General features: G+C 41.5%; 1 protein-coding gene across 8 annotated transcripts in view; it reads right to left on the reverse strand.

Annotated features, from left to right (window-relative positions):
* LOC117006373 (engulfment and cell motility protein 1) overlaps nucleotides 1-26,343 on the reverse strand; it is a 255,865-nt gene that overhangs the window by 11,667 nt on the left and 217,855 nt on the right. For all 8 annotated transcript variants that reach the window (XM_033078822.2, XM_033078804.2, XM_033078787.2 and 5 more), the window contains one exon: nucleotides 3,624-3,760. In XM_033078822.2, coding sequence (XP_032934713.1) covers nucleotides 3,624-3,760 — 137 coding nt within the window. The remainder of the gene's footprint in view (nucleotides 1-3,623; nucleotides 3,761-26,343) is intronic.

The following is a 26,343-nucleotide window of genomic DNA, read 5'->3' on the forward strand; positions in this document are numbered from 1 at the left end:
GACTGATGGGCACCTATTTAAATGGGCAGGCTGCTGCTGAAGGTTTCTAGATGCCAGCTTTCTTACAGTCAGCATTGACTCCAAAAAATCAATACACAATGCTTTCTTCTGCTTTAATAAAACATGTAGAAGCATGTAAAGCTTGGAGACAAGATTATATTTTCAAAGCCATAAACCATGCTGTCTGCTCACAAATGACTTTGGTGAAACTTGTAAAGTGTCCTTTGATCATCTGTAGGCTCAAATAAAAACAAAAAGGTTTCAAATTGAATTGTTGTCACTTGCATGTCTATCCATACAACTGTATCTTAGTTGCTCTAGGAAAGTCATAAAACATGAATTATATTATGAAGATATATTATTAGCTTAGCTGCCTGTCTGAATTATTCTATTCAGACATCTACTAGCATACAGAGAGACTGAAAAAAAGGTTTTAGGTCTGACAGTGTCATACTATCACCATAGACATTAAAGGACTTTTTCTCATGCAGGAGTTGACAAAATGTGTCTCTTTTAATGAATAATAATTGGGTAAAGCATGAGATCATAAATGTTTCACTAAATTACCATAAAATTCTTCCAACCATGAGCAAAGTGCTGGTTTAATTATTTTTGAAACTTTATAAATGAACAAACCTATGTGGAATCTCCACAACATAAATTGAAGAATCATGATGGTACACTATGCCATTTTGTCATCAAAAGAAAGTCTTAATATGTGGCTTTAAGAGCCCTTGAGAACAGGCACTGAAACCTGAGGGGAAATTCAATCACTCTGCCTCTTTTAGTGCCTGTCATTTCCCAGTTCTAGAGAGGAGGAAAAAATTCTCTGTATGTGCACACAGACTTCCTACAGACCCTCAGTGTACAAGCTACTGTGATTAATCAAAATTTTGAAATCGAGCTAAAAAGCTCTTTTTCTTCAATTATGATTAAACATAAAAGCAAGTAGTCTAGATTTTTTAGTAGAATGTCCATTTTACCAAGCAATATACTGAGAGTGTCCAGGTTTGATTTGGAGGTTTTAAGGAAAGAAGGAACAGAGAAAGAAACAAAACAAATTATCCCATCAGGCAAGAGGATAGTAAACTGTAACTAAGTGTTGTTTCATACACTGCCATGACAATCAAGTTATTGAAACTGAAAAATAATAACACAAAGAGAAGATGGAAGATTTAATTTTTTCTTCACACAAGTAAATTACTGCATCTTTTGAGGTCTGCTCTCTTCCTGTTTACTTCTGAAAGGACGGGCTGAATGCTTCCCGGGCCCACCAGGCCTTTGCCTGCCAAGTTTTCAAAAGTGACTGCACAGAAATGGGTACCCTTAGCACACAGGGAAGATGCAGAAGAATACTAACATGTTGTGATCACCAAAGCCTTTTGCCAGATAAGGATAAAAAATGGTAGTGTTTAGTTGGTAAAGCTGTGGGCTGCACTGGCAGCTATCACCCACCAACCAGATGGGTAAACCTTGGGCACCACCATATAACATATCAGCTCCCACAAACCCTCAAGTGCTTCACAAGCCCACACAACAAAACAGTTTGCTTCGCTCACAGATCCCTTCAGATGTTTAACAGCTGAGTAATTCACATCACCACCACATGTCATTTGAGGTGGATAAGAGCACAAAATTCTCCTTATGACTCTAAGAAAGGATTTAGATAAGCAAAACATAATTAGAGAAGCATTAGAAAAGAGAGAAGCAAGTGCTTAGCATTCCCTGCCCTTCACAGAAACAGTTACAAAATCAATAATTATTTCTGCAGGCAGATATCCTGGGTTCAGGATCATGCAGTACAGTGCCACCACGAGACAAACCCTAGAAGTCCAATGGCAAATTTTTCAGGTTTGCCCCACTGAGTTAAGAATTGCCCACGTCTTCAATGATACATGCAGTTAGACACACTGCAAAAATTACCGAACCTGACAGAACTGAAGGTGAAATTGCAAGACTATCAGCAACAGAAAATACAAGTAGCAAACTAGTCATATCAGAGAAAAAACTCCCTGATCTCCTATGAACCTCCACAACAATGCCCAACACTACGAAGTTCATTTATTTGTTTTCCTTTTAGGGTGATCTGGGCTGGTGTCAGAAACGGAACCATTCTTTATCTAAATTCCCTAGCATCGCTAATTATATTTCAACTCATGTTATGGGAAATTATGTAGACAAATCCTTCTTCTACTGAGATAGATGGTCTGTAAGTAACAGGCAGCTGTTAATACATTTATTTAAAACAACCACGTATTATGAACTAGCCTTTATAAAGTTGCCTTTCTAGTTCTTGATTTTAGCAACCCTATGCTGTTCAGTGAATTATCTTGCTATTGCTCCTTCTGTGTTCCTGGATTATTAAGTAGGAGAAGCATGTCAGGAATTCCATGTAAGAACAAGCCTCTGTCTGGCTAGGACAGCATGCATATTGGACTTCTTTCCCTCTTTAGCCAGGGCTCTGGTACTGCTACCAACTAACTTGCCTGATAGAACTCAACAAACGTTATTCTTCAATGTGACGTAAAAATTCGCCTTCACTCTGAAGTAGAAAATGGTCATTGGGACCACTTCAATAATAGACAGTTCCAATTACAAGTCAGGCATGATCATTCCTACTGGCACTAATATAACATTTGAGTCTGGTGACTTCAGAGCACTTGAAAGGCACATGCTGATAGAACAGCAGTCTCACTTTTCATTCCCCAACCAACAGTTCTACAACCAACATCTCCCACGGAGAGGCTCAAGATCCAGTCAGAGGATCTCAACAAGGATAAGGATGACAGCTGGCCACAAAAACATGAGTTTGCCTCATTCTTAGAAAATGCCAGAGATACTGTCCAGCCTCATGTTAAATTGGGAAAAAATTGGATGTCTAGGGACCACTAACACAGACCTGTTTTCTTATTGCATTTCTGAGGGTCAGGAGATTGGCTGAAGTGTCCAGAATTCTTCATGAAGAGCTTTTTGCTTGAATTTTTATTTCACTAGTTTTAAGAGTTTGTGGTGGGGTTTTGGGGTGGTTTTTTTTCTAAGTGTGTGGTTTTTGTTTGTTTGTTAGTTTCACTTTTATTTTTGTTCACTTGTTTTGGCTTAATTGTTTGTTTGTGGGTGGGGCTTTTTTTGGTTGGTGGGTTTGGTTTGGGGTTTTTTGTGGTTTTTTGTTTTGTTTTTGTTTTAGCAGGCTAAACTGCACAACATTCCATCATGATTGTGTCCACTCTTGAATATTTTATCACTTTAGTGCTCACATGAAATAAAGGGATGCACAGAATTATCACTGCAGTACTCTCTCTGCATTATTTACAACCTTGGAGGTTGCAGCACTTGAGCATAATATTGCTAACATAAAAAGGCAGAATTTCCCCTCAAGATAGGATTTTAGTCTCATAGTCTGTAGTGTAACATGACTGAAAAAGGTCTATGAACCTCCTTACATCTCCCATCTTCACACCAACACTTTCTAAATGCTGGCATTCCAATGTGCAAAGCATCCAAAGAGACAAATCTCTAGGCTTTCAGCAGAATGGGAATTTGTAAATCCCTGTGCATCTAGGGAAGAATATACGGCATCATTTCACCCTTCTGCCCAGTTATTCCCACCCCGCCCTTATTCTTGCCTTGTTAAAATCCTCTGAAGTTGCCCTCATTTCCTTCCATGTCTTGTTCAAAAGCTGAATGCAGATACAGAAGAACTCCTCAAACGATCTGTCATGGGTGAAGAACATGGGATGGAAATCGTTGCAGGTCTCACTGGCTAAAAACAGAAAAACAAGAGGGGATGGAATAAAACATGTACAGGCAGGAGCTTCAAAAAATAAATATAAAATACAATCAGCCACAAAATTTAGAAGTAGAGTATTTGAATGAAATCCCAGCTTTTGGAGCAAAGGATGCCAAGACAATATTGTGAAAAGCCAGCCTTGGTCTACAGTCTTAAAGACAACAAAATACAATATAGATCCTTATCTTTAGGAGATCGACAGCAAGAAGAGGAAGCAACTATGTGTTTGCCTGAATATTCTCTCAGTGTTTTTTGTTGTCCAACTTGCCTGCTGAGAACCAAACACCAGGGCCCATCACTCATAAAACAAGATTAGATTTATGTACACACTGAAATACGAAGCTCTGCTGACACAGCAGACAATCTACTATATTGTACAGAGGCAACAGGAAAAACATTGACAGATACAGAGATGAGAATATAACTGATTACAGTAATTTCACGATTACAAGCCGCACCAATTATAAGTCCCACTTCCAGGGTATCAGCAAAGTTTCATTTTTCCTCTATATATAAGCCGCACCGGATTGTAAACTGCACTTTTGTTCGCAGCAACTTTCACAAAGTTGCCAAATACTAACAGAATCGCAGGATTGCAGAGTTTACTGTCTTGGTTCGGGGCCGTGCGGGCTTGGATCAGCCCTGCTTTTCCCCTGCTGGAGCCAGGCATGCTTGGATTGGCCCTGATGCCCCCCCCGCTGGGGCTGTGCAGGCTCGGATCGGCCCCGTTTTCCCCTGCCAGGGCCGTGCAGACTCAGATCAGCCCCGCTTTTCCCCTGCCAGGGCCGTACAGGCTTGGATCGGCCCCGCTTTTCCCCTGCCAGGGTCGTGCAGGCTCGTATCGGCCTCTCTGCCCCCCGACCGGGGCCGTGCGGGCTCCGCCTTTCCCCCGCTGGGGCCGGGTGGGCTCTGGCTCAGCTCGGGGCTGTGCGGGTTCACACTCCGGGTTAGTAAATTTCTGAACCTCATCAATATATTAGTCGCACCTGATTATAAGCCACTCTTTGGGTTCGGACCAAAGTTTTAGTCAAAATGGTGTGGCTTATAATCGTGAAATTACTGTAAATTTGCTCTTTGACAATAACCACACTCAAAAGCAATGGATCTTCTATAATCTACCCCTTATCCAAGACAAATACAATAAAAACCAAACTAACTAAACCAAAAAACAATCCCCAAACATCCTTATTTTTAATCAAATACTGGTTTTAAGGAAATAAAAAACTCAAGGAACGCTGTAGTGATGATCCCAAAATGGAAAAGTAGGAGTGTGCTGTGATTCTCCTTGAGCAAAGAACGAATTTTCAAAAATGAAGGACTGAAGCAGTGCTGACTGCTGGGTACATCTGAGCAACCTGAGTAGAGAAGGGCCTTTAGTCAAGGACTGAATAGAATATTCAAACTCTGCCATGACTTGCAGGGTCTCTCCTGTAGGTTGCATATCTATGTTCTTAAAAAAGCAAAGAAAAAAGTCAGGCCAAGTATGCTTTCTTTATATACCTAGTCTCCAAATCACTCAGCTTCAGCTTTCACCCCTTCATGAGTGTTCCTTTGAACTTTTCCCGCAATCGCTCCTATGCTTAAACAGCATCATTTTTCTTCACTTCAGGATCAAACAGCCACTACATAGGAAAACTTCCTCCTGTGCAAGAACAACGAAATTATCAAGCACTGTGATAAATCACATTTTCCTGGGGCTGAATCACTGTCTGACATCCACCTTCTCCCACTGGAACCAGACAAATTAGAATTAAGCCTCTGTGCAGGAGGATGTGAATGGTTCAGGCAGGTTGACTCTCTGCACCAGCTGCAGACATGGTTTTGGTACCTCTTCTAGCCACAAAATCTCCCTCTCAGTGTGTTCAGTTATCTCTACTGCATCATCACCTCTGCTGTAGGAACATGAACCATCAAAAAAAAATAGTTTCTGATCTTTCCCAGAATGTAGTATTCCAATCAGAAAGCAAAACTCTGAGGTTTACAGTAATTTCGCGATTATAAGCCGCACCATTTTGACTAAAGTTTTGGTCCGAACCCGGAAGTGCGGCTTATAATCAGGTATGGCTTATATATGGACACAGAATGAAAAGTTGTTGTTTTAGTTTGGAGGACAGGTGTCTGCTGAGAAAGGCAGGAACTTCTCTTTGAAATGGAGAATGTAAACCCCCTCCCTCCAAATTATTATAATTTTGAAATCAAGGGGCTCTCAGGCAAAGATATTGGAATTAGGAATAACATTTCTTTACTAGGAAAATTAAAATAGAAATACAGTACTACAAAGAAACAAATCCCAAACCCTGACAAAGTCAGAGTACAACCTGACACCCCATCAGTCAGTCAGGGTGTTGGTAGCAGTCCCATTCAATGGTGGCTGCATCCTCCTTGCAGTGACAGATGTGATTCAGCTGAAGCAGTGCTCCTGTAGAAAGTGGAGTTTCTCTCTGGAGGTCCAGTGGTGATGTGGAGAAATCTGGTTTTCCTCTCGAGTCCAGTGGAGAAGGGGGCTCCCTTAGTGTCCCAAAACCTCTGTTTTTATCTTGGTAAGAGATGTTGGGCTCTTCCCCCTGGCTGGAGCAACTTCCAACGGGATGAAGTAATTTTATCAGTCACACAGTGGGACTCAATGGGCCATTCACAGAAAATGACTCATGGAGGAAGGATAGGTTGTGAAAAGATAAAGAACAATGTCCCGTCTGGTTTCAATGGATGGCCCATTAGCAGAATATCTGCCGTTGAGATAAGAATCACTGCCCCCACTCTCAGCAGATGGTGATAGAATAGATATCTTTTATCACACTCTGTATTGTAACGTGCGGCTTATAATCAGGTGCGGCTTATGTATGGACAAAGAATGAAAAGTTGCTGGCACCTGGAAGTGCGGCTTATACTCAGTGCGGCTTATAATAATGAAATTACTGTAATTGTAAATTTGAAGCTTAATTTTAACATCAGATTTACTAAGATCTAATCAATTCTCCAGCTACATGGCAAGGATGGGAGTCAAATTTGGAGTACAGGTTTAATTCTAATCAAGTAAACTCCATTCACTTCAAAGGATTTGCAGTCAAGGGACCTATATTTATGAGGAACAACTCAATCCCTTCAAGAGAACAAAATGCCACAGGCATGCTTTTCAGAGCAGCTTCCATTCATTCCACTGGAGCTGCAAGGGCTCAGCACTTCCAATAATCAGACCTTCAGCCTGTAATAATGTCAGAGACCCAATGTCGTGGGCTGGGGGAGGTTTAGAAATTTTTCCCATTATTATGTTAAGCTGGTCGGGGTAGCTCCCCTTTTAGTTGTTAAGTGCTCAAGACAAAGGGATGGTTGGGCGGGTCCTGATTTTCTCCATTACGGAAGGTGGGGTGCTGCTTTTGTCCTTCGGCGGGTGGGGGGACACTCGCAGTTCGCCGGCCAAACTCGAGGAGAGAGGTTGCTTTCTCCGTGGTGTGATCAGGCTTCTTGGACTCAGACTGCTAAAGTTTCCTGCTTCTGAGAACAACACTGAGAACTGGGACACCCATGGTGAGCAGAGTGCTTTCCTCACCCTTCTCCCACCTGGGACGGTGCTGCCGCCTCACTCCCCTGCTTCTGCAGCAGCCATGACTGAGAGGCTGCCTGCCCTGCTCCATTGGGACTGTGTGAACAAGGAGGGGCGTCGGTGACTGGAAAAAGGGACTGAGACTGAGTTTCGTTCTGTTCTGTCACTGTTTTTTTTTTTCTTTCATATAGCTGATGCTGTTTTTGTTTGTCTTGTAAATATGTCAGTAAAGAACTGTTATTCCAAACCCATACCTTTTTGCCTGAGAGTTCCTGAATTTCCTTTTCCTGGCAATACTGTCCCTTTAAACCAGGACACCCAACAGAACAGATTCTCAGAGGGCACTTGTCTTTATGTCAAGAAATACTATAATGATGAGTAGAAATAAAATACGACCAAGCAGAAGAATGCAGCGAGTACCTTCACTGTATAATCACAGCACAAAACAAGGCAACAACCCTCCACACACACTGGTCTCTCTGATCCTCCTCAAAGCCTGAGCTTCTCACTGCTCCTGCTCATAAAAATCAATAAATCAAAATTAAAGGAAAGGCTAGGGATTCTCAGAAAATTGATCATCAGTTCTAACTCATGCTCCTTATTATAATCAGCCTCAAACTTTATGTAATATGCTGACTGTTGTGCATGCAGAATTAAAGATGCCACCTCTCCCCACCTTATTTTTTAAGTAGGCAATGGATGGTGTTTTATGCCTTTCAGTTTCAAAATGAAAGAATATAAATCATTGTTACTGATATAAATGGAGAAATTGGGCCTTTTAGAAGGCAGGATGAACATCTTAAAGCACAAAACAAATCCTAGGAATAATTCAAAACCAAACGATAAACAGCTTCTTCAAAATTCCCACCATCATTCAGATAGCAGAGAAAAGAAAGAAATCCAGTCTGTTTCAGTGGTAGCCTTTTGTATGCCTTGAACAGTATATCTATGCTAATACAAAATCATAGAATTCAATGGAAAAATCTTCAGGTTGCAGTTCTAGTTAAATCTATATTCTGCTCAGAATATTTAAATATCTAATGAAGGATAATCTTTGTCTAAATATTTTCCTTCTCCTTTTGACAGATGAGATGAGGATGAAGGAAAAGGTGATGCTGTTGTGCTATTCTGTAGAGACCAAAGTAAGACTAAGTTACAAACTGCTGACTTTGCCCACTCTCTCCAGACCCAAGTCTGCATCCAATATCAGAACACTGTCTTCTCTGTAGAGTGAATAAATTTAAAGGTTGTTCAGTTTTACTAATTAAAAACTTCTTGAATTTATTTTTTCACTAACTTGCAATTTGACTAGTTCTAAACTGAAACAGAGTCCTGGAAAATTTTGGAGACCTTCTGCATAAGAGCTGCAGGCAAAAATCTGGTCCTTAAACCCATTACTTTCTAACCATCCTTTCCACAAGCAGGGACCAACCACATTTACGACCACATAAAAACAGCCACATGGCTAGAATGTGGGGACAAAAATCATCATGATTATTCACCATCAAGTTTTAATTATGCCTCTGAGACATCACCTTCAAAAGGCAAGCCACAGATGTCTAGCCTACATAAATCAGGTGAAGATCTTGTGGATTTTCACTTCTTGGCACAATTCTTGGAGCTGTAGATCAATATGTCATCTCTCAGGATACAAGTAAGTCCCTCAAGTTTCTACATGATCTATAGCTGGAACTTTGAGAAAGAAGCTTATTTCATTTCTCATCATAAATTGCTCTGCCATAAAGAGGAGCTAATTTGTACCTGGGAGTTTATGTGGTTCCTACAGTGTGTATTTTTAGTGTCTACCCAACAGAAATTGGTGTGTCAGTTGCTTCCTAAATTACAATAAAGACATTCAAGCATCCCAGACTGTTTGAGGAGTAAACAGATATGACATGTTACATTGTTCCTCTGTGGATTAGTAGAAAACAACAGAGGAGGGGAAAAAAGTGAGAAAGAAGAAAAGAGTTATACCTTCATTTTGTACCCCATCTCTAAACACCTTTTCCCAGGAGACAGAATATCATCAGAGTTGAATTTCTCTTAGCTGCGTCAAGAAGCTAGGTATTTGCATATTTGCATAAGCCTGCCTTGAAAGGGAACAGATTATGTAATGATGTTTCAATAAGTGTTTTGCTTGAAGTACAGCAGAGATGTAAATTTCAAAGTTGCTGTGGGGAACTGAATATGGACAAAAGGGATTTCTCCACTCAAGACAGATTCCAGGAAAGGACCAGTGCACCATACCAGACAGCAGGCTGCTGTGTCACCTCACTGTCCAAAACAGTACGAACAAAAGGCCACTAGTTCAACAGAAACTGGCTGATTGCTGTAAGGGCTCATTACGTTTTCCCCCCTGCCCCGTGTTAAAAAGTAGGTAACATGTACATATCTTCTGCATGGGGTTTCCACTTGGAAGGGAAAGAAAAGATTAATACAATTTCTTATCTTAGATTGTTTTGTGGAACACTAGGGAGTAAGAGCACCCTGCTCCCAAAGCTAGAACAGCAGGCAGAGACACAGTGATACACCTGTGTAGACAAGGTACTGCCCTTGATCTTAGGAAAACTCTGCTTTCTTTCTGACTCTGCTAAACTGCTGTGTTGATATTATTCATCCCCCACTGTGTCTTTAAAATGGCATACAGTCATTCTGACCTCCCTTGTGAAGTTCTTGAATTCAAGAGATGAAAAAGATTGTACTGGTATGAAAGCCATATCTATCATTAAGGGAATATTTCAAATTAGGAAACGTCCAATCCATTATTTACAAAATCCATTCACGATGCCATGGGGGATCAAGATGAGATGAGTTAAACAGTCATTTTTTGGTAAATTTAAGGCTTGGACCCATGAAATTAGGAATGCATATCACAAATTAGATAGTTCATTGAAGAATGTCAGCCACATACAATTGTTCTACAAAATAGAACTTCAATAGACCTGATACAGTAGATAATAAACAAAAGTGATAAAGTTGCTGTGTATTCTCAAATATTTCAAAAGCAGGGTGTCAGATTAAATCAATCATATTATTCAGTCAGCCATCTAAACATGGTCACCTGGCAAAAATGCTGTCACACAGAGAGGCAGGCGGACACCTGTGGTGAGGAGTCAGCCTCTGTGCTAGGAGTGGGATTTACAGATCCTGTGCACCCTGAAACTCATCAAGAAAAGTATCCTGAAGTTGCAGTGGAACAATTTTAAGGTGAGGGAAGCAGTGATGCAGAATCCAGGGAAACTGGTTTGCAAAGTCCCAGGGAGAGAGGGGTTCAAAAACATCTCCCCATCTGAAAGATACCTGGGAGCCATGTGATCCAATTTTCAAAGAGAGCTGTGCTTTCTCTTCCTGAGTTGCTGCTTAAATCAGTGTGAGTCATTTATACCTTCAGTTGTTTTCCCAAATTTCACAGAATGGAGATCATAATATTTCATCAGAGAGGAGATGGGTGGAAAGAACCACTGCACTTCAAAAAGTGCAGCAAGATCCACAAGCGAAGGGTGCCATACAGACCTTGGAAATATCATCTCCACTTGGCATGGCCTCCTATGGGATTATTATTTGCCAATAAGAGAAGGACCAAAGAGCAACTAATTCTCACTAGCACTCAGGAGGAGAAGCACTGTAATTTCTACTTCTTTCTGAAGATGCAGTACAGTAAAAAGAACTACTGCCATGACCATTTTTATATACACAATCAAAAATTCTCTCAGTAATACAAGGACATACATGAAAAAGAGCACCTAATACTGCAGAAATACAATGATTGCCAAGTTTTCTATACTGCTTATCCCTGTCGTCTGCCAGCAATAATTTGAACCTTTGGCTACCTTTCTGGTACATGGTAGGGAAATGGTATAATTTAAAGCAAGGAACACCACTGGCAGTGCTGCCAATCATGGGGTTTTCTTTCCTAGGAAACAGTTCTATTTAGAAGACTCAACTGGTACTAGAACAAAAGACACCAAAATTGCCTAGCAACACAGGGCTACAAGAGAGCTTTAGTATTTTACCTTACCTGATCACATATTTGGTCGGAATAAAAACTGTAAGAAATTGCTAAGCATGCAGCAAAATCCATCAACTCAAACTCCTAAGAACATAAGGCAATACCATGTCTCTGAACCTGTGAGATGTATAATGCACTACAGAGGGAAACTGGAAATAAAAGCACACATAAAAGGCATCCTATAGTCTGCAAATTTCTCAAGGCTGAGAATAAATTTTAAAATGCAATGAAAAACAAGGATTTCATGAAACTTCAGGACTAGGATGCTCATGGCATATGCAGTCCCAAGTTCTTTGGTAACTTCTCCGGATTTGCTTCTAAGATGACTGCAGCTTTGTCAGAAAAGCATATCCTCTTCCCAATATATCATTAAATAAAGAAGTCACTCTTTAAAAACCACCTCTTCCACTGTCCCAAATAAAACTGGTAAAAGATGAACCCTGACTACTGCAGCACAACTCAATAAAGCCCTGCACTCATCACTACCAACTGATCCAGAAGTCCAGAGCTGGCAACATCAGACTCATTCTATCCACCGCTGATGGTGAACTGAAAGAAACCAGTAGAGCCAACAGTGTCCACACAGGTAGGCTCACTTTGTAAAGATAACTCCCTTTGCAGCTTTCAGTAAATACAGAGGTTTCACTGCACCTCTCCTGCTTAGACCAGACCTGAAAGCTCAATACTGTAGTTTGGAAATGCAAACAGAAAGCCAAAGTACAAAGATAATTTTTTAAAAGGCTCTTATATGCAACTAGGAAATTAGAAAGATTACAAAGATTATCATGCTGATAAGAGTTCCCTATCTCATTCAAGAGCAGTCTATTTTTGTTTGTGACAAAACAGGTGTCAATTATAAATAAATCTGAACTGCCTCTGCAATCTGTCACAGTACACTGCAGGGCAACAGCTAAGTTCTCTGCTTCCCTCTTGATCTCTCCACTAGTTCCAGTACTAAAGAAAGGACTAATCAATAGCAATAAGAAAATGTAGTTTTAAAACCTGATGGATAAATTGGAGTATCATTTTCAGAAGTGAGGAAGCACTTCATATGAATTAGTAATGCACTTCTAGGAGAAAGCTCCTTGAGAGTGGAAATTTAATGAAAAAACCAAGATCTTAAATTCATCATACCAAAAGAAATAAAATCTTCTTTTGGGAAGAAAAAGACATTGGCCCACAAACACCTATCTCTAATTATGCTGTGGCAAACTTATAGTATGCCTGAATAACAATATAGAATCATTGGAGAAGATCTTCAAGAACATCAGAGTGTTAGTTGATTAACATGAGAAATTTGCTTGGGGCCTATGAAGTCCTTATGGACACTTCTAGCAAACATATAGAATAAGAGGGGGAAAAAAAAAAGAGAGAAAAATCTGCAGAAGGTTGGTTAACAAAGAAACAGATTGTACAAAACTTTCTTAAAAATGTTAACACTGCTTCTTTGACCTCTTGCAAAACACAGAGGGCAATGACGACTACATGAAAGCATTAAAAATACCAATCAAACGACCATATAAAAAAGCATTTCTCACAATTTCTAAGCCCGCAGATTGTCTTCTTGAAATCCAGCAGACACAGGTAGTGGCACTGACAGAAGGCCAGCTAAGCTCAAATGTATGAAGGGAAGCCCCTTCTCACATCTGTTCCATGTTGATATCCTGTTCCTTTACCCATTGCACCCTTTCTCTCTTAAGCCCTCAAAGAAAGTAGACTCAATCTTATCTCCAGACAAATCAGGACGAATGCCAGTGCCAATGGCGGAGGCAGACATGCAGCATTTATGAAGAGCAGTGTAAAAGTAATCACTCGGTGCAACCATCCTTTTTAGCCCTACACTACCCATTGGCAAAGTTTATTGCTAAAAACTGCATTCTGGCACATTTTCTAATGACTGTTGCAGCACCTCAGACACAGAACTCTGAGGCTTGGGGTCAGAAGTTCCTGGGTGCAGGAACCGACATTTGCTCTGCCCCTGCTTGTGCAACCTCCCACAAGCATTGCAATGAGAAACTGCCTTTCACGGCAGAATAGCTGGCTTTTCATGTCTGATTCTGACCGGTTTAGACAGCACCAGCTTATCGCTTCTCCTCCTGAAGGGATTCTTGCTAAAAAGCAAATACTTACCTCTAATTATTCATTTTCTTTATCAGGAAGTTACACAGATGGTATTACAGGTTATACTCATGCCTTTCCAAAGACCACCTGTGAGATACTTCATCCAGAATATACTCTGGTTACCATTTGAAATACAGACGGTGCTGTTTTGATTCACAAGTAAGGAGGAAATGTCACTGAAAATTAATTCTGCTTTAAGTAGGCTGGCTAAGGCTCCATCTGTAAGCAAAACTTAAAAGAGCCTACGAAAACCTGCAGGAAAAAACCTCACAAACAGTAACTTGGGAAGTCTATGGATTTTTTTAAGTTCCCTCTTGCTACGTAAGCAGCTCCCATTGCCTTCCCCGTTCCCAGACATGGACCTCCTCATTAAAATCAGATTTTTAAAATTATACTGCAAAGAAACTATGTCGTTCTTGCAAAAGATAACCAAAGAACATAATTTTTGGGGGTCTTTGGTCTTCCAAGTGAGCAAAAGTAGGACAACTACAAGGAGAAAAACAAAATGAAAAAATGGAGAAGCCAACAAAACAACAGTCAAGTCAGGAAGGAAAATAATCTTTTTCCTGGTGCCAAGGTATTCCTCTATTAGAAAAAAAGGTTACAACTGAATTACCCATGCAGACCTGGCACAAATCAGAAGTATCCATATATGAGAGGCCTGCTCTGCTGCATTTTTATAACAGGCTGTTAGGCTACCTTCAGTGCCCCCATGGTGGGGTCTGAGACGGTTGCCTGATACCTCTGCCTAATCATTCAGGCCAGCTTCCAAAACATAAAAGCTGTGAGGACAAAGGTCCATTTACCTAGAAAGTGAACTCGCACAGCTTCTCTACCATCAGAGAAAAAGGAACACTCTAATTTCAACCACTTGCTTTGAATCAGTCCCAGATATACTCAAAATGTCGAACAAGGTAACAGACTGAGACACAGGAGGAAATGACATCAATATCAATTAAAAGAATATTGTCTGTGATTAAGGTGAGGGAGTTCACTATCACACATCACTATCACACACCCTAGAGCAATAGCATCTCATCTTTCATATCAGATCCATTCTGAGCTATGCTGAAACTACATTGCTTGCTCAAGAATCAGGAGATGCACACCTAGGATCTGCCCTTGACTTCTTTGAAAATATGTGCACTGTCATCACTACTACAGCCCCACAAAGGACAAGCCACCTTAGCAGTAACACCTCTCCTCCCTCCCCTTCGGCATCTCTACAAACTGTACCTCCTTTAAAATATGCATATTTATACATGTGTGCATTAAATTGCCAAATAACATCTTTCCGCCCCCTCCCCTCTCCTTGTAAAAATAAAATGTGAGAAAGAAGAAACTGGCCACTGGATACAGCTCTGCACAGGCAAAATCCTGCGCAATAAGACCCAGGCTGGGAACACTCCTCAGTATGTCTACAGGTCTGACACAGGCAACGAGCAGCTCTAAACCTGGCAGTAACAACATGGTAATCTGTGGGTAAATCTGTGGGCATATCTTCCCATTTCCAATCTTTCCTGGAAGCCAGATGGACCTGTTGAGGCAAAGGTCATTAACTCACAGTGAAAATTGCACCTTACTTACCTAACTGCAACCACCTACATTATTTTCTCCCTCTACAAATAGTCTAAATCTGTAAATTATGTTTTTAACTCTCTGAGCTACAGTCTCAAAGTCAGACTGACAGAACAAAAATAAAACTGCTGATGCATACTTTTTTTAACATAGACCAAAATGAGTAATTGTTACTCACAAAATGGGAAAATAGTGATGTGGCAGGGTGCAAGCTGCTCAGGAAACACTGAAGCTCAGTGTTTGTTAGTGTTGTCATGCAAGATCATCACCATAACACACTAAGCGCAAAGCATCTTCAAATAGCTTTGTGAACATTAATCAGCCTCTAGAAGGACAGTAGTTAGCACTTACTCTTCAAATGTCAAGCTTGACCTCTTGAAGGGCAAGTGGAAAATCAAATTAATTAGGCCACAGTCTTAACAAGAGAGGCTATTTAAATAATACATTTCCAAGTGACACTCAGCTCATAAGTTACTCCACTGGAGTTTTTCACTTCATATACCAATATGAAACAATATGTACAATCCTACAGCTACAGCTGATAGTTTTGGATAGGTAGAAATACTTTATCAAAAGTTATGTTTTAGAAATCTTTAATTAGTCTATAATATTGCCCTATTTTATGTTATTGATGTTCTTTATAGGCTGAAACATTAAACCAGCATTTCAGTTATTAAAAAAAATAGTATGTTAGAACACTGCATTTTAGTCTGGAAAAACGGATCGCTTGCTTTAAGGTATTCTAAAGAGTGCAAACATTTTAAAATTAATTCCTGCCCTACATCCTAGGGCATTTGCATTGTATACTAACAGATATAATTCATTATAACTCTGAACCTCATCGTTTCTAAAGAAGCTTAAAGAATCACCCAGTTCAGGTTAAGTGAAGTTGTGCAGGTTGTCTCCTCATGATGCTAGAAGATAAACAGCCCTTGAGTATAAGTCAAGTGAATACAAGGGACACCAAAAGAAGAAAAGAGGCCCAGACTTTGCTGAGGTCACATCTTTGTAAAATATCAGAATCAGGATGATAAGGATGAAATTTCATCTACAGTATAATGTCTCAGGTATTAATAACAGCACAGCATTCCCTGGGAGCTTGTTTCATTACTTGTGTAGTGTCTAGTTTTACTGTTGTCATTGTTATTTGATATATATTTTCTCTTTTGTATTGTAAATCCATTATTTGTTTTGTCCTTGTTGACTACAAAAATTGAATAAAGTAATTTTTACATCATGCCTTGAGGTTCCAGAATACATTTATATCTTTTCAATCAATTTATTCCACCCTGACCATGAGTAGTAGCCTAATTTTTCCTTGAGGATCTTATTTGCTGAAGTGTACTATCAATCACTCCAGAACTATGCATGAGGATCACAGAATAGAGACATGAAAGACAAAAATAATGACTTCTCAGAACAAACAAATGAAGAAAAAAGAGGTAAGCAAAACCCTTCAGCTGGAATTTCTCTTTTGGACTATGTCTGTATTTGAAAGAGGATGTAAGCTAACCTTCTTAGAAATTCTCTCCTATTACTCCCATTGCAGATACTCAGCAATTTCAGACAGGAAAATGAAAGTCATCTTGTATATATAAGACTACTCTTTGTTTCTGCATTTCAATTTAAAATTAGTTCTCAAAATTTAGGATTATTGCTTGGCTGTTTTTACAAATCATTATCCCACTCATGTTTCAAGACATATTGCATATGAGACAAGTGAACTATCCTCACTTTTATTAAAACAAACTCATTCGTAACACAAGCTTAACAATTTATGTTCATCTGGAAAAAATACCATCATGTCCTAAGAAAGCACTTTCCAAATTTTCTTGACTGAATCTTATAATCTGTGACATCATATACAGGTTATAAGCATCGATTCAAAAACTGTGAAGGAATACAGTCTACTGTGACAAGTTAGAAAAATAACATTTCCAAACCAACCATCAAGAAATAATTGAGATTTCAAATGGGTTTTTCAAGAAATAGCTAAATTTCTCCATCACCAAAAGGACAACAGTGGAAATGCTGGTTTCAAAATTACTAAGGCAAAAGAAGCATGAGACTCATGCTTTTAGAAAAATAAGTGTCAACTCCTTCCCATTTAAACTTGTAAAACGTAGTAGAAACTTTTCCTATGTTAGATTAAAATTCAGCACCCAAGAGTTTTTCCCAGCAAGGAATTACAGAGAGTATGAACTGAATTGAATTCTAAAACTCTGTGGTTTTGGTTTAGGGATTGTATTTGGATTATTTTTAAACTGAAACCCAATCTAGTTCAATATCTGGAAATACCTCCTGAGCATGAACTGGCACAAACAGGAAATTCATTACTCTTGGTAGCTCAGTGGAATGGTTCAACTGAAAGTGGAAACACTCTATCCCCAGTTTTAAGTTGTTGAGCCTAGAGAACGATAAGCTGGTCATTGCAATTATTTCTGCTCCTGCTGCAGAAAACTTGCAGGCAAACTGCTCACGTCAGAGCATGCCTCGCCTCGCCTTGCCTTGCCTCCCTTCCCCTCTTCTCCCCATAGCACCACTCCCACTCCCACAGTACAGCACATGAGTTCCAGCTTAAACTGGAACCATTTCAAAATAGACTCAACAGATTTCTTCATGTGTTACCCATTTATATTTCCGAGGTCAACACCTCCTCAACAATCAGATACAAAGGGTTCCACTTTTCCTGAGTAGATTTAACAGGAAGCTAAAACTTACAGCTTTCTTGTTTTTTTTCTCATTCCTGAATGACATGAGGGAAATTTCTCTGAAAGTAAAATCAGCACAGTTAAGGTTTTTAAGATGTGAGTCCAAGCTATCAGTGTGTTTTGACAGCACAAGTGTCATTCCAGCTGAAGCTGTTCCCCAGCAGATGTCCCTCCCACTGTAGAGGAGGGATTTCTGCCATCTCCCAAAAGCAGCAACTTGTATGTACAGCTGGGGACATAAAGCCACTCAGGAGCACTACATTTCTGTGCCATAGCCCTGATGTGGTGCCTGGCCTGGTCTCTCCTGGGTCCAGAGAATGGGCAGCAGAGGACCTTGTTCCTGTCACACTCAGACTTCAGTCCCCCAGTTTGGGGGATGTCAGAACTCCTGACATCCTCATAAAGGCTTCAGGTCCCACAGAAACTTCAGTTTTCACAGCGATTTGCATGAAGGTACCCCAATTACATGCCAAACCTACTGCTATACAATTTGCAAGAGAATTTGATTTCTATCAAAATCCTCTTTCTTAAATCATGCCCCTTCCTTCACCATAAAATGCTCTTTCTCTCATGAAGTCCATTCTCTCTCTCATGAAGTCCATTCTCTCTGACCTAGAGGAGGCCTTGCAAGCAAAACACAATTTTAATTACAGTAATTTCATGAATACAAGCCGCAGCAATTTGACAAAAATTTTGGTGGAAACCCGGAAGTGCGGCTAATACTCGGAGGCGGCTAATATGTGAATAATTTTCTGACATTTACAACCCCAGACGTGCCAGCCAGGGCGCCGAGCCAAGCACCTGCCAGTAAAAGCCGGCATTCCGCGATTGTTACAGTGTTACTGTGTTGCCCTGGCTCCCTGCAGGCAGCACGGGGGGCGGGGAGAGAGGCAGGAGAGCTCTCTTCTTCCCTCCTCTGCCGCAGCCCAGGGGAGGACGGGGGGGGGGGGGGGGGCGCCGCCATTGCCGCGGCCCGGGGAGGAGAGAGGGGGAGCGTGCCGCCATTGCCACGGTTCGGGGAGCCGACGGGGGCCCCGTGCAGCCATTGCCGCGGCCCGGGGAGGGGGGGGGAAGTGCGCGCCGCCATTGCCGCGGCCCGGGAAGGACGGGGGCGGGTGTGCCGCCATTGCTGCGGCTCAGGGAGCCGACGGGAGCCCCGCGCAGCCATTGCCGTGGCCCGGGGAGGGGGGGGAAGCGCGCGCCGCCATTGCCGCGGCTCGGGGAGCCGACGGGAGCCCCGCGCAGCCATTGCCGCGGCTCAGGGAGGAGGCGGGGTGCTTTGTCCGCGCCCGCCGCCGGCGCCACGGGCGCAGGAAAGCTCCGTCCCTGCCCGCCGCCGACGCCACGGGCGCGGGAAAGCTTCGTCCCCGCCCGCCGCCGCTGCCATAGGAGCAGGGGAAGCTCCATCCCTGCCTGCCACCGCGGCGCAGTGCCGACCTGGGATGACTGAGCCCAGTGGCAGCAGCGGCCGGCCCCGAGTGGCAGCGCCGGGCTGGGCCACCTGGCCCCATCAGCAGCCCCTAGTGGGCCGAGCCTGCACAGCCTTAGCTCAGCCAGTAAACCCCGCCCTCCCGGGGTTCTGTTACTAATTGCACGCGGGTCCTCGCTGCGAACGACAGAGCGGCTTATATTCGGGTGCGGCTTATTTATGGACAAAAACTGAAATATTTGCCAACACCCATAGATGCGGTTTATACTCAGTGCGGCTTGTATTCGTGAATTTACTGTACTTTGTCATGCAAGAGGAACACAAAAGCAAACATAAGGTTTATACTTAACAAAAGGAGGAGGGAAAGGTAAAATTAGTTATCGTCATGGCTGATCTCACGAGCAGGCACAGCTCCAGAACAAATTTTTAAAGTAAGTAAGAACACATTGAGGTGAATAGAGACTGGAATAAATATTGCACAGGCTTACCAGGAAGGGATCAAGTCTGATTAATCTAATCTTTGACAAAATAACTCTTGGGTGAAATGTGATGGGCTTTATAAGCACAGCAGACAATTCAGTTCTCCTGCATCTGACTCAAGAAAAATATTTTTACATAACTCTGTGTGCCAGGCAGAAAATCAGTAATTCACCCGGACAAAATAGGATTTGAGGCAAGAATCAGCGTGGTGGGTGAGATGCAGACCACGTATGGAAATGACAAAATGAAAGGGGAGGTATCAAGCTAAGGGCAGTACTGCTAGAATTTCTCAAAAGTCAGTCTCAGACTCCAGATTTTTGTTAATGACTTTGGCACAAAAACCTAAGAGTAACTCCACAAAATTTGCTGGAGCCCAAAACTGGTAACATTGCTGATGGTATTTTAAGAGAAGATCAGACTGTCATAAAGGAAGGACTTTGAGGCCCAGGTAAAACAGAATGGTATGGCACTGAGAAGATTTTGAGTAGTAAAAAGGATTTCTGCTCTAATCTGAGACTCAGATTGTGAAAAAAAAAAAAAGTGTAGAAAAAAAGATAATTTTATACAGAGCCATCATCATGACAAAAGTCCCAAGAAAAGCAACTGTAATCCTAAAACACAAAATAATGAGAAATTTCTAGCATGGGTAGTGAAGTATAAAAATAACATTGTACAGGGTACTGGTATACAAACTGGAATAACACCTGCAAATCTGGGCACCCATACACAAGATACAGGGACTTAAATGAGAACACAGAAGGAAGGGCTCCTAAAATGGTCAGCAAGTGGAGAATGGTATTGAAATGGACTGAAATGTCTATGTTGGTTTAGTTTGGCACAGTGAAGGTTGAAATGAAATAATAAAAATACATGGGGGAGAGAAGAGAAACAGAAAGAGAATACCGGTTAAATAAAGAACAAATCTGGAACAAAGATTTCCAGATTTAAACTGTTTCTGAATATACAGTAATTTCACGAATACAAGCCGCACCATTTTGACTTAATTTTGCTCTCAAACCAGAAATGCGGCCAATATTCAGGAGCGGCTAATATGTGAATAATTTTCTGACATTTACAACCCCAGAAGTGCCAGTCAGGGTGCCGAGCCAAGCGCCTGCCAGTAAAACCCAGGATTTCGCGATTGTTACAAATTGGATACTGTGTTGCGCAGCGGGTGGGGCCAGCTCAGCGCCGGCAGCGTTGGGGGAGGGAGGGAGGGAGGCAGGGGAGTTCCCTACTTCAGGCGGGGGAGAGGCACGGGGCTCTGTGCTGACATCCCCACAGCTCGGGGAGGAGGCGGGGGGCTCCGCCCCCGCTCTCTGCTGCGGCGCCGGGAGCAGGGGGCACTCCGTGCTCGCCCGCCGCTGCCGCGCCGGGACCAGGCGCCTGCCGCGGGAGCGGGCCGCTCTCTCCGTGCCCGGTCGGGGCCGTGGCGGGAGCGGGTCGCTCTCTCCGTGCCCTGCCAGGATCGCGGTGGGAGCGGGCCACTCTCTCCGTGCCCGGCCGGCACCGCGGCGGGACCGGGGCTGGGGCGAGCGAACCCAGAGGTGGCGGCCATCCCCGAGCGGCACCACCGAGCTGAGCCACCTGGCCCCGTCAGCAGCCCCTAGTGGGCCGAGCCTGCACAGCCTTAGTTGAGCCAGTAAACCCCCCACCATGCCGCGGTTCGGTTACTATTTGGCAACTTTGTTGCACGCGGATCCTCGCTGCGAACGACAGAGCAGCTTATATTCAGGTGCGGCTTATTTATGGACAAAAACCGAAACATTTGCCAACACCCATAGATGCGGCTTGTATTCGTGAATTTACTGTATTTAGATTGAAAATGAAAAGGTTTCAAACTGTCTCATGCATGAAAAGTTCAGTGATTCGTTTAAGGATGTAGTTCAAGGAATATGTGAGTGGGAATATATGTTGTGTCTACCTGCAGTGATCCAGTTCTAACCCCTCATTTTCACTTCTGCAGTAGTGCTGTTTTCTGCATTTATCATTAAACCCAGGCCAGCTACCCCTCAGTGCCTGGGAACTGCTGCATTCATTTGCTCTACCTTAATTTGACTAATGTTGATCTACTGAATCTACAGTAAGAAAATGTACTGATCATAAAAGGGATACACAAAAAAAAATCTGTTTCAAGAAAAAGAAGTTACTCATCCTGCACAGTGCCAGAAATCCTTTTTTTTTAAACCTTTGTAATACTTTACTGGAAACTAAACCGCACTAGTGAGGGTGTTACATCATCAGTCACAGTAAGCATCAGGGAACTCAGGGACAATTCCAAACATTTCAACAATCATTATGACATTGCCATCTTAATGAACAATAATTGTGTGCACTATTAAATGTATAAAAATGGAAAGTAAACTAAGGAATCTGCCCTGCACTCATACACTGTTTCTGACAGCTTCATAACTACTACAAATATTGCATTGTTACTTTTTCTCCTTTCCCAGTTTCAACTACTTTTCTCATGTGATCATCTTTGAATGTGCCAGTATGTTAAGATTTTCTAACTTTGTGCTTTCAGTTGAAGTGGTTGGAATTTCAGGCAAACACTACTATATCCTCTAACCTTTGGCAACAAACTTTACACCTCCTCTGCTGTGGAGAAGTGGACCAAAAAACAGCATCATTTACAGTAGGTTTTCCTTATCAGCTGCAGACCAGAATATACAAACTGGCACTGAAAAGATTTGAGTTTTTCTCACTAATATAAGAATCATGCACCACCACTCCATTTCTTTGAGTATAGAATAGGGTTCATGTTTCCTTTCTTCCTCTGAGAGTGATTGTTCAGATGGTCTAATACATATCACTTGTCACGGTATCTCTACCAGTATCTCAGAAAAAACTTTGTCCTGGGCACTCATCATTCAATTCAGTCTTGGCTTGATGGGAGGCAGAACATTCAGCTATTCTAACAAATCAACTCTCCAACACCCCAGAAAGATGGTATGAAAGTCAGCTCCACCCTAGACTTCCACTGATAGAAAAAAGAAAATGAAGGTAGAAATGAGTCACAATAGCTCTCATTAAATAGATTACTTACTATTACTGAATAGTTGACTGGTATTTTCCTATTAAAGAAATTATCTCTCTCATAAATCATCACAGGGTTTTAACAGTCATCTCTCATTTAAACACAGTATTTGAATGTTGGTGAATTTTTTGGTAAATCTCTAAATCACATAAATGCAGGGAATTGTTAATCTCAGTCATGCACCCCAAAATGATGATGCTGCCACATCTAGTACTGAATCTGCCACAAAAAAGATTCTTTAATTGTCCTCTGAATATATTGTTCACTGCCTACAAACCTTCACTTTTCCCATGCTGAACAACATTGCTACTGAGGGTCACTACAGGTCTCTAGTTGCCCTAGAACTCTTGCCAAACTAAGCTAGAAGTTACTCAAATTTCACTATTTGGAAAAAAAAACCAAAACAAACCAGAAATAGGAAAATTGCTTTTTAACAGAGTGTAAAAGAACACCTGCTTAATATGAACATGTCCAGAAGAGCATGAGGTAAGCAAACTAGCTCTGATCCAATGACAGAAGTAAGGAGAATAGTCCAATGCATGCTTAAGTCATAAATCTCCTTATTTTATTATACACCAACATCTCCATGACAAGTTTTTTAGCTATGATAGGTATATTGGTGGAAAAAAAAGAAGAGGAAAGAAAAGACTATTTATATCACAAGAGAAGGTTTTGGGGGGTTTTTTTGAAGCATCTTCTAAGTCTTTTTTTGTAATGTATGGTTCTGATTCTCATTTTGCATGATTCATGGCAGAGAAGTTGCCTGCAATTTGGTAAACTTTGTTGATAATAATGAGTTGGGCATTAAAGACTCAAGTTGCATCAAAATAATCCTAGAATATAATGGTTCGGTTTGGAAGGGACCAACATAGATCATCTAGTTCCAGCTCCCTGACGTGGGCAGGGATACATTTCACTAAACCAGGTTGCTCCTAGCCCCATTAAACCTGTCCTTGAACACTTTCAGGGATGAGGCATCCACAACTTCTGTGGGCATCCTGTTCCAGTGCCTCACCACCTCCACAGTAAAGAATTTCTGCCTAATATCCAATCTAAACCTACTCTCTTTTAGTTTGAATCCACTCCCCCTTTTAAATAGTTCCTCTCAATCTTTCTTGTAGGTTCCCTTCAGGTGCTGGAAGGCCACAATTAGGTCATCCTGAAGCTTTCTCTTTTCCAGGCTGAACACACCAAATTCTCTCAGCCTTTCCTCATGGAAGAGGTGCTCCATCCCTCTAATTGTCTTGGTGACCTCCTCTGGACTTGGGCCAAGAGGTCCATGTTCTTTCCGTGCTGGGATCCCAGAGATGGGTGCAGCACTGCAGGTGGGTGTCCATATATGAGTGTGCCTTTCTCTCTCATTATTGATCTCTCCAAGTGGTTTCTTCCAATCTGCAGTGACAGAGCTGTTAGATGTCTGATATGCTAACAGAAGAAGAGCAGTGTAACAACTGTAGTAGACAAACTGGTGTTTGTCAAATATGAGCAACCAACTTCCAGGCTTAAGGAAGAGCTTGCACATCTAGGAGCATTTCCTTTCTATTTCTGCAGTCAGAGAAATGCAGCAAGCTTTTTTGCTAAAACCTTGTTATATTATTTTGTAAAAAACTTTCCCCCCATTGTATCCATTAGCCTAAAAAAATTAACTTCTCTTAACAAACTTTGCCTCATTCAGAATAACATAAAAAATAACATTTTACCTGTGCATAACACTATAGAAGCAAATGGCTTGCATTATCTTGGAATGAGCTCTTCCTGTTCTTGACTGGGAAGAGCTAGAATTCCTTCAGAGAGAGATGGAGACAGCTCTGCATAAACTTTCTTCTATTTTTCCTATTTTCAAATAAAAACACATGACCAAATATTGTTCAAAAGATAAATATTTACTTTAGTAATCCTATCAGGATGTCTAGAAATGGACCATAAGCTCTCAAGGGCCTTACAAAGTTCATGGGTGGAAAGAAATCTCCCAATAAAAGATACACAGGTCACACCATTTAAAACAAACTGCAAAGACTTCACAGAAGACAAACTACAGCTTCCTTTCAAATAGATTTAACAAATTTGAAGAAGGGATGTAAAATATAATGATAATCTCTACTCCCCAGGAACAGCAATATTAATCTATTCATAATACCAAAGACATAGGTAAAACCATTGAAAATTTGCAGTGACTTATTTTCAGAGCAAATCAGGTCTCACCATCAGTACCTTGAGACACTGGATCTCCATTGCACTGTGCTTATTTCCACAGGAGGAACCTGCTGGCAAGGCTCCTGACACTGATCCCAAGCCTCAGTGCTTGGGCTGAAATATCTTCCTCGCCCAAGAGATCAAAACTATTAGATTTTAGAATGTGTGGCAGTTTCAGTTTGGAACCAGACGGAAACACCAATTTTGTGTAGTGGTTTTGATTCGCCATTTTGAGATTTTCCAGCCAACACACCAATTTCTGTGGAGGATTTAGTGCTGGCCAAATCACCAGTACACCCACTAGATTTTTTTACTCATTTCCTGCTGTGTGATAGGATTAGGAGGAAGGCAGAGCAGGTTCAAACTTTAAAGAGTATAAATAAAAACTTTATTAACAGAACTAGAGGAATAATAAGAACCAAACTAAAACCTTCAGAACACTTATCCTTCCCCCCACACCCTCGTTTTTTCTTCCCCAACTTACAGAAACAATTCAGTCAGTTTATCACCTCTATAATAGTCTTTCTTCAGTTCACTTAGGGAGAAGAGTCTCTCTTGTCATGCTATGGAGACTTCTCCATAAGAAAACATTTCTCTCGTGGCTTTTAGTTTCCACAAATAGCAGCCTCCTGGAAATCTACAATCGTGAAGTCCCCCCCATTTTTATAGCCTTCCCAAAGCTGCATTTATAGGCCATGTCAAACTTATGGGGTACTATTTCAAGGATGAGCTGTTCAAAAGCAAAGGTTCTCTTTATCTATCTTTGAGATCATCTTAATCTCTGTTGCCTGTTTTTCTTCGAGGGTTTTTTTTTTTTTTGGTGATGTTGGGTTTTTTTTTAGCAACACAGGAGGGAGGAACATTAGAAAGCGCCCAACAGGCTTAGTGATGGGAGAAAGGATGGGAGAGTCTCTGACCACTGTGAATGACTGACCTAGACTGTGTCTGAGAAAAAGGTAACAATACAAAAGCTGATAAATGTAATCTGCTAATATGTAGCCATAAGAATGAGTTGTGTGAAGACTTTTTTTATCACAGGTTGATTTGGGCTAGAAGCCTTCCAAAAGTATCCCTACCAAATCATAAACAAACAACCCCCCCTGCCCCACACACTAAACAAACAAACAAACAAACCCCACGACACCCCCTCCCTCCAAATCTCTGTATGTTCAGGATCTGTCATAAAGATCTAAGTGAGAGACCTGCTCTCTAGATCTCATTTCCAGAAGGTGTTCTTCTCACAGAAAAAGGACTGATGTACTTCTTCACATTTCCTTAGAAGCCTATCCATCTCCTGATGAATTCAGGGGGACACCTCTTAGAAATCTAAATAGTGTTCAACTTGCACCTCACCATCTAAGGAGACTGGCTGACAGGTCAGTTCTTTCAGACTTTATCCAGGTTTACTGTTGAATTTGCAAGAGTTCTCATCACTCATTTTGGCATTTTAGATG

The sequence above is a fragment of the Catharus ustulatus genome, chromosome 1 (assembly GCF_009819885.2).
Source record: "Catharus ustulatus isolate bCatUst1 chromosome 1, bCatUst1.pri.v2, whole genome shotgun sequence".
NCBI classification, from domain to species: Eukaryota; Metazoa; Chordata; class Aves; order Passeriformes; family Turdidae; genus Catharus; species Catharus ustulatus.